Raw genomic sequence first — 9,433 nt, forward strand, 5'->3', positions numbered from 1 at the left:
CGTTTGATTACCCGCAAGGAAGCAGTTATTATCCTCTCTTTCTCCTTCTTTTCTAAATCCCCTCGCTACAGTCTAATGCAAGAATACATTGAGATCAGTGATGGAAATCACAGAATAATACGGGAGTGTTACGTGGTATAATGCGAGTATAGTTTGCAAAATATTCCCCTTATACGCTTAGAAGGAATACTAGAGGTTTCGATGTAAGGGTATTTTGGTAGGTTAAAAGGAGTGTAGTGTGGGTATCACAGGGAATAGAACAGGAAGCATATTCCTTTCCTCTTCGGTACTTCTAGGGTATATTAGAAGAATTCAAGGGAGCTATTTAAAGAACAAGGGTATAGTTTGGGTATATTCGAAGAAATGATCAGGGTGTTGTTTTAGACCAAAACCCCTAATATGCCCAAAAGGAATCCAAAAGGTTCTCAGTGTAGGGTATATTATAAGAATTTCAGAGTGATATTCAAAGAAAGTGTATTTGGGGTATATTCGGAGAAATGATCAGGGTGTTGTTTTAGACCAATTCCCCTAATATGCTTAAAAGGAATCAAAACAGCTCTCAGTGTAGACAACAGTCGGGAATTTTCGCTGTTGCTTCCTTATATTAATCTATTCCAAGGATGATTGAAGGAAATGAAGTGTGTTTTGAACATACATAAACAAATGTTATGCAGAATCATGCAACCTTTCATTTGTCATTTTGCATTAGAGGTCATCGAAAGCCGCGAGAATTGGGGTCTTTCGAGCACTCATCTTGCGCGCTTAACCTTCTACCTGCAGACGGCACGCCCATCAATGACACAACAATAAATTACCATGTTGGCCAATATTGCTTAAATACTTAATGTCAAATCTCCCAGTATTATTTTCGGCACACAGGTAATGCATTGTCGGAAAACCTATAGTTTGAAGTCTGAAACATGCCGTGTTTTGTGCAATAAATAACCAGCTTTTGGATGCTTTCTAAAGTGGATGCTGGCTACTCAACGTTAATGTTCAGGGCCGGTAAATCCAGGAGACATTATACTGTAGGATCATTTCAATGTCTAAATTATCTCACGTTTATCAAAGAGTAATGCAGTGTTTTGAGCCAGTTCATCATCATCAGGGCGTATCGCGGTAATTTATACAGGCAAGTGGGCGTGCCCCTTCCTGCCAGCCGTGACTGACACTTTTCCCGACGCGGCTCTTACATGAACGGTTCGTATGTTCTCTTCACCGCATATGGTACTCTCACATTCCTGTTAATGCGCTGTATTGCTGTTAACAGCTGCCTCGTCCTCCCTAATAATGAGCTCCATCGGCCAGTTAAAAACGACATTAGAAAATTAAGACATATCATCAATTTTCTTCAAATGAATACACCAGCATCTGTAACTTATAACTTTTGAGCATTGATATGCGCAAGACAAAAAATAACTTGAGAATGTTAGAACGTTCGAACGTTCTTTTTAAAGTTTATTTCCTACCATTGACTCGTGTTTTTTGTTATAGGTAAGAATATATTGCTTAATGCACATACTTTTCAATAAAACACACAGTCTACACAAAATCCTATTTCATGCTTAGGGAAACGTTGTACCACAAACCACTTTAAACCTCGCCGGACCTATTGGTTTTCTACACACCCGCCGGCCGAGAGGGGGGGGGGGCGGTTACGACCCCCCTCACCGTTTCGCTCGTAATTGAGCTGGAGCGTCGCGAAAAAAACGAGCGTGTGCGCCGTTACAAGACGCAGCGATTGGTACCCGATTTTAAGGCCTCAGGTCAACCGGTGACCTCTGAGGTCAGGTCAAGTGGCCCAAGGTACGGGCTCGGTTTTTGGCTAATAACTTCGAAAAAAAAAATTATCGCAGAGCCGCAACTTTGAGAGGATCGTGTTCTCCGTGCTCAGGCACGTCGAATGGTATACCTTTTGTTTGGGTGAGGTCAATTTTAGGTGTTGACCTCGGGTCACGGTCAGGCCCAAGCCCCCCAGGGCACGAACTCGGTCGAAGGGGATCATGTCGCATGCCATTCGATTTTGCAGGTCTTCCCGAGTCCATTGGTGGCTTTCCCAACTCGCTAGCTCAATTTGATCAGGAGTTATTGACGAAAAACTCTTTTGACCCTAGTGACGTCATAAATGACTTCACGCAAGGTCAACAATGCAAAAGTGAAGCATCGAAACATGAAGGACGAAACACTTTCTTATGCTCTTTCGAATTTGCACACATTTTAAGAGAGATTCGTTTACCCTCATCAAAAAATTATATTGACAAAGTATATGTAGGTAAAGACTGTGTTTTCAATGTGAGTATGGTACCTTAACCCGCGCCCCAGTGGCGGTCTCAGCCAACTTCGCCCTAGTGAGGGGGGGGCATATGTTACCACCCACCTCTAACTCAAAAACTAAGAGGGCTAGAAAGACGCGGTAAAAAGCAGTCGATAGCTCTCAATGCGTACGTTTGAAAGTATTTCAGTCATTTTTCACCTTAGAGCAATATTGGGGTCACCAGAGGTCATCAAAGGTAAAAATTTGCCAATGGTCATTATATTTTTCAGAAAACATGCCGCTATCTCAGGAACTATGGTAGCTAGAATAACGCAGGGAGGGGCAATCGATAGCTTTTGAACTCTTCTTTTGAAAAGGTCATTATCAATATTGACCTCAGGTCAACGGTTTGGCCTCCAGAGGGCAAAAAGTCCAAAAATAGCTGTTTTTACGAAAAGTGTTTTTCGACAATGACTTTCGACTACAAAAAGCCACGACATTTCTATTGCCAGAATCGTGTTCCTCTCGCCGAGACGCGTCGAATGAACTATAATTTGACCTTGAAAGGTCAAGTTGAAAATTTGACCTCAGGTCAAGGTCATGACCTTACCGGAAAAGGTCATGTTGCATATCAGTCGATGCGTCTCAACAAGGCAAACACAATGAGACCATCCCCAGCGTTCTATCTCTTTCCAATCGCGAGTTATTGGCAAAAAACTGTTTGTAGCCTCAAGTGACCTCGGATGACCTGTCTAGAGGCTATCAGCAAAAATGACACCTTGGTCATCACGAGTGGACTAAATCATTGCGATTCTGAAATATTTGGACTGTTCCGATGCGTACACACGGATCTAGAGTCATTTTCATTTTTCTCCATTGACTTGTAATGGAAAGGTTTCGCCACTGACCTGACCTTAGGTCACGGATATAAAAAATCCGAGATATACAACTTGTAGGCGCCCATAACAGCATGCAATCCACCAAGTTTGAAACCTTTCTGACAAACACTGCAGGCTGGACATGATTGCAAACTTTTTTAGGCTTGGTCAGTTAACTTGACCTGGTGACCTGACCTGACATGACCTGGGGTCAAAAATTTCACACATTGTCCAAAATTGATGTACCAAAAGCTACCCCAAGCGGCGCGGCGCTACGCGCCGCGGTTTTTTATTCACACGCAAAAAACGCGACAGGGTGGTAACATATGCCCCCCCCACTGGGGCGAAGGTTAAAACTTTTTGAATTACATCCACTCAATTACATAAACCTTTCTATTTATTCTGACAATGAAATAATCGACCGGAAACAACCCAAAAGACAATAAGGTTCGGATGATTTACTTATTAGTTTCAATCGTGTTTCGTCACAAATCGAGGAAAATGATGGCAGCTTATGGGAAACACAGCGTTGAAAAGCTGAAATATTTTGGCTATACGCGTTTGGCTTTCTTATCTCAGGTTTTAAAACTGCTTTATCAGCTTAAAACAATGTCAAAAGCGGCATGTTCTTTTTAAATGAGATTTGATTTCTCAAATCTGCAGCGTGGCTGCAATGTATTATGTATTTGCGGCTCAAATGATGAATGTGCAATGTGCAGTAAACGAAGTGCGTGACGTGCTGCCCGTGAGATATGTAAGTTGCGTGATCAGCCCATAATGCCATGGTGAGCTCATAATTGATGTGTGCTTTAATATTACATCCCAGCTTGCACAGAGTTTCATTTGCTGAGAACTTTTTCACACACCCTATGTAATGTGTAAAGTGACTTATTTATTTCCGTGACTGAGCACAGACAAGGCAATGACTGACAAATTATCAGTGAAATCTTATTGAGGATCGAGGCTTAGGAGCAAGCAATGCTAGAAAACTATTTGTTCATATTTGTCTCGAAGCTGATAAGGGTGCAGCATCTGTTACTTATCACCTGTAATGCACACCAGTATCTATTGCTTGTTCTTATTGCTTGCTTCATATTATTGCAGCTTTACTTATCAAGATGCGGGCAATGTCGCTGTAATGTGAATGTGCATTCGACATTAGCCTTGCAGAGTCGTGCATACAGCATAACCAATATTCTTTCGTGCTGTAGTGTATTGCACTCACACATTCATCACTCGCACTCAAGACTGAACATACAAGAACTAATGTGTCCCGCGCCCTTGCCGACGGCTCGCCGGCGGGCACCCGACTCCGTCTCCCGGCCGGCCCGGGCGCGGCGCCGCGGTGCGGCCGTCCCGGTTACCTGACCCGGCCGGCTAAAGGTCGGACTGGCTCCGGCCGCCGCTGCCAGCCGGCGGGGGGCCCGGGGAGGGGTACTACACTACATTCCCTTCCCCCCGAAGCGCTCATCTCCACCAGCGCCTCGTTGCCCGTCCCGCTCGCGTGCGGTACGGGCCCTCCATGTTTCCGGCGTCCTCGACGTCGACGTTAGAGGCATTCCCGGCAGAGTCGTTCCAGACGTCTCCACCTACGTCGACTTCGGCCGCTCCGCCGTCGCCTGTCTCCACTGCGACGGTCCCAGCGCCGCCTCCGGCGCCGTCAGGAAGCTGGCCAGGCCCGACAGCCTCTCTTCTCTCGGCTGTCTCCACGCCGACAGTCTCGGCGCCGCCGCCGGCGTCGTCAGGAAGCAGATCAGGCTCGTCAGCCTGTTCTCGCCCGCCTCCTCCGGGAACGTCAGGCCGGCGGACAGATGTATGACACGGGGAGAGTCGCTCGGCATGGACTCTGATGCCACCCTCCAGCTCGAACGACACGGGACCACGCTGTGCGGTGACGACACATGGCTTGGAAAACCGAGGTTTTCCCTTGCGCGGCCTTGGCATCAGGCGATAGCGAACGAGATCGCCTACCTTTATGTCGGGCTTCCTTGCCGTTCGGTCATGATACCGCTTCATCTTTCGCTGCTTCTTCCGGACGTGCTGTTGGATGGCGCCGTCACCTCTGCAGTCACTGCTCTGCACCACGGCGTTCTCCAGTGACGTCCGCAGCTGGCGTCCGTGCAGCAGCTCTGACGGGCTGCGCCCCGTCGTGGCGTGCGGCGTCGCCCGGTACACCATCAGGAACTGCTGAACGTGCCGCCGCCTGTCTGCCTTCTGCTGCTCACCTATCTGGATGGCAGACTTCAGACTGCGGTTGAAGCGTTCCACAGCTCCGGAACCTGCTGGATGATACGGGGACACCTTGATGTGTTTGATCCCGTTAGCCTGCAAGAACGATGCAAACCGTGCTGACGTGAAATGGGTTCCATTATCACTCACCAGCTCTTTCGGCCAGCCTTCTCTGGTCGCCACTGACGTCAGGAATTCAATCACGGCGTCTGTACTTGGCTCTGATACAAACGCCACCTCCGGCCACTTCGAGTAGTAGTCTGTGAGCACTATGCCGTACCTCTGATTTGCCGGACCCTGCATCGGACCGATGAAGTCCACTCCCACCTTGTCCCACGGCGCAGTAGGCAGCGAGACCGGGATGAGAGGCGTCCTGGACGTTTTGGCCGACTTGTCCGCAACAGAGCAGGTGGGACAGTTCTTGACGGCGGTCTCTACCTCGCCGTCCATCCCTGGCCACCAGAAGACTGCGCGCAGACGCTGCTTCGTGCGCACTATCCCGGGATGGCTTTCGTGGGCAACTGTCACCACGCGGGTTCTGAGGGCAGAAGGAACAAGTATCCTCTCACCTCTGAACACCACACCCTTCGCGATGCTCAACTCGTTCCTGCACCTGAAGTAGGGCTTCAGCACAGGCGGCACCTCCCTCAGTTTCGACGGCCAGCGCCGTGGGATCTGCGAGATCAGCGCCTTGACCTCGTCATCTTCAAGGCCTGCTGCGGCGATATCAGCGCTGCTCACCGCCGGCATCATCTCCTCCAGGGCTGCGACCAGCTGGTCCTCGTCTTCTGCAACCCCATGACTGCCGGGAAGGCGTGAGATGCCATCAGCCTGGTTCAACTTCCCCTCGATGTGCTGAACCTGAAACGCATAGTTCATCAGCTTGACGGCCCAGCGAGACATTCGCATACTGGCCCGACCGATGCCCTTAGCAGACAGCAGAGAGCGAAGGGCAGCGTGGTCCGTCCGCAAAACGAACTCCTTGCCCCACAGGTACTTGTGCCACTTCTGACACGCCCAGACGCATGCCAGGCCCTCTCTGTCAGTTACGCTGTACTTGCGCTGTGCTGCGCTGAGCGTGCTGGAGGCGAATGCCACCACTCTCTCTCCATCTGGGTGGATCTGTGAGAGAACGGCCCCGAGACCAACGTCGCTGGCGTCGGTCGTGACGAACGTCTGCAGACTGGGGTCGAACGGTGCCAGCGCAGACGAGTTCAGGATCGCCGACTTCACATCCTCCAGCGCAGCTGTCATCTCCTCCGTCCATCGGAAGGCTGGGGCGTCTTTCCTCAGCGGCTGCCGCAGAGGTTCTACCCGAGAGCTGAAGTTGGGCACGAACTTGCTGTAGAACGCGAGGGACCCCAGTGCAGCCTGGAGCTCCTTGGTGTTCTGGGGTTGTCCCATGTCTCGAAGACCTTGGACCCGATCTGGTGAGATTTCGATCCCACGCTCCGACACGACGAACCCCAGGAACTCCAGCGACACAACACCTAGCAGACACTTGTCCCTGTTCAGCGTGATGTCGTAGTCCTTCAGCCGCTTCATGACGGTGCTGAGCCTCGCGTCGTGCTCTGCACGGGTGGGCGCTGTGACCAGTACGTCATCCAGGTAGACTTGAACACCAGGGATGCCTTGCAGAACAGTCTCCATGAGCTTCTGGAAACACTGCGGAAGACTTTTGAGCCCAAAGCAGCACCGCTTGTACCTCCAGGTCTGACCCTCATGCACGAAAGCAGTGAGGTTCCTGGACTCCTCGTGCAGCTCCAGTTGATGATAGGCTGACTTCATGTCGAGCTTGGACATCACCTTGGCACCTCGGAGCTTGTCCAGCATTTCCTGCATCGGAGGGATGGGGTAGCCGTTTGCGACAATGGCTTTGTTCACCGCCGTCAGATCGAGACAGATCCTCAGGCCCTCACCTCCTCGCTTCCGGACCACGACAATCGGAGACAACCAGGGCGAAGAGCCACAGGGCACCTTCTCGATGACTCCTTGGGCTTCCAGGGACTCCAGATGGTCACTGACCTCCTGCCTCACAGCGTACGGTAGAGTCCTCAGGTGTGGCGTGCTGGGCACAGCTCCGGGAATCAGACGCACCTTGTGGACGAATCCCTTGATGGCTGGCAGCACCTGATCCTGCTTCACCTGGCAGACGACACTGCCACGGCTCACCGTGACTCCGAGCTGATGCTGGAGATCACGGCCCATGATCGGTACATCACCCACCGCCACGTACAGTTCCGCTGGAACGGAGAGCTGGTCCGGTCCTGTGACGTCAGCTGACATCTTACCCAGCACCTTAATGCCGCTGCCGTTCCACTGGGCGAGCTTACCCGCAGGACGGAGAGGGACGTGACTGAAGAGCTGCCAGTACGTCCTCGCTGGGACGATGCTGACCGCCGAGCCGGTGTCAACCAGCATCCTGACACGCTTCATCTCAATGAAGGCATCATAGTACGGGCACGACACTGTCTGAACGACCGGACATACGTCATCCTTAGCAGACACGGACAAAATCTGCACATTGTCAACAGCACCGGTCTTGTTAGAACGAGGACAACACTTGCTTAAGTGTCCGACAGTGTTACACTTGAAACATTTCAGGTTCCTCGCTCTGCACTCCTTGTCATTTGCCCAGTGACCCGGTCGACCACAGGCACGACACGTACCTGACTTCTTCACAGGAGGCTGACGCTGCGTCTGCTTACGCGCTGAGTCACTGCGGCTCGTGCTGCGCCGCTGCCCAGTATACGCCACCTCCACCGCAGGAGCTGAAGGTGAAGTCGCACCGGCAGATGAGTCGTGCAGTAGAGCTTTTCGCTGCAAGCCCCGGTCGTGGGCCTCAGCCACAGCCTCTAGCTTGGAGAGAGATAGGTCATCAATCATTATCAGCTTGTCACGAAGCTGGTCAGAGCGACAACCCTCGATAAACTGATCACGCAGTATGTCGTCAGTCAGGGCACCATAACTGCAACAGGCCACTGCCTCGCGGAGGTTGGCCAGGAAAATCACGCATGACTCATCAGGGCCTTGGGTGCATTTCCGGAATTTCAAGCGAGCAGAACGAACATCAGAATCGCTCTCAAACAGTTTCTTGAAAACAGCTACAGCAGCATCGAACTGAGACACAATTACAGCACCAGCGCCGCCGGCGTCAGTGTCACTTACTCCAGGTTCGATGTTCTCCTGCTTGTCAGCTGAAGCAGCAGCTCGGTAGAGTCGACGTGCCTCCGCTCCGACTGCTGTCAACAGGAACGCTGTCCGACGACCGTCCGTCCAGTCCAACCACCCGCTGGCCTCAGCGAAGACCAGGAAGTCCTCGTACCATTGTCGCCAGCTCCCAGGACGCTGTCCCGGCCGCGACAGGAACTCCGGTGGCGCCGGTGACTGGAACATGTCGTCTTGAATGCAGTCCGCTTATCTCAGCCTCTTGTCGCCACTTGTAGTGTATTGCACTCACACATTCATCACTCGCACTCAAGACTGAACATACAAGAACTAATGTGTCCCGCGCCCTTGCCGACGGCTCGCCGGCGGGCACCCGACTCCGTCTCCCGGCCGGCCCGGGCGCGGCGCCGCGGTGCGGCCGTCCCGGTTACCTGACCCGGCCGGCTAAAGGTCGGACTGCCTCCGGCCGCCGCTGCCAGCCGGCGGGGGGCCCGGGGAGGGGTACTACACTACACGTGCCTATCTAAAAAGTACCATGGGCAAACATTGTGCATGGTAACGTTAACCCTCGCCCCGTTGGGGGGGGGGGGGGGCTTTGGTTGTTCCTGAATAGCAAGAAAACGGTGGCGCGCAGCACCGCTAAATTTTCATTACCTTCCCGGGCATCAATTTGGCACCTTCACACAAAAATTCAAGTCTTAGGTCACCTTTATAGGTCAGGAGTTATTCAGGTCAAACTGAGGTCATGTTCGAGCAAAAATGAGCAAAAAACATGAAATCTTGGAACACTCACAATAGCAAGAGTTACCAAGCAATTTCATAGTTCTTTATGTGGTCATGTAGAAAACGGCGGCGCTACACATCTGCTATCTCAGATTTTCAAAATTTTGGGATTTTAACCCCC

At 51.4% G+C, this 9,433-nt stretch overlaps 1 protein-coding gene across 1 annotated transcript; it reads right to left on the minus strand.

Moving 5' to 3' along the window:
* Positions 1-4,437: 4,437 nt before the first annotated feature.
* Positions 4,438-8,912, minus strand: LOC122388862 (uncharacterized protein K02A2.6-like). The gene is made up of 2 exons (XM_043380343.1): positions 6,052-8,912; positions 4,438-5,514 (listed from the first exon to the last, which is right to left on the minus strand). The coding sequence occupies exons 1-2, from the start codon at positions 8,755-8,757 to the stop codon at positions 4,600-4,602; spliced, it is 3,621 nt and encodes a 1,206-aa protein (XP_043236278.1). The 5' UTR covers positions 8,758-8,912; the 3' UTR covers positions 4,438-4,599.
* Positions 8,913-9,433: the final 521 nt, after the last annotated feature.

This window comes from Amphibalanus amphitrite, unplaced genomic scaffold (assembly GCF_019059575.1).
Source record: "Amphibalanus amphitrite isolate SeventyFive unplaced genomic scaffold, NRLGWU_Aamphi_draft 000337F_arrow, whole genome shotgun sequence".
NCBI lineage: Eukaryota > Metazoa > Arthropoda > Thecostraca > Balanomorpha > Balanidae > Amphibalanus > Amphibalanus amphitrite.

What these genes read in the sequence shown, in the direction of transcription:
- LOC122388862 (XM_043380343.1), bottom strand. Translation starts at nt 8,757, where the DNA reads ATGTTCCAGTCACCGGCGCCACCGGAGTTCCTGTCGCGGCCGGGACAG. An exon ending in TTGAAGATGACGAGGTCAAG is followed by an intron (nt 5,515 to 6,051) that starts GCGCTGATCTCG and finishes TGGCCGAAAGAG; the next exon opens with CTGGTGAGTGATAATGGAAC.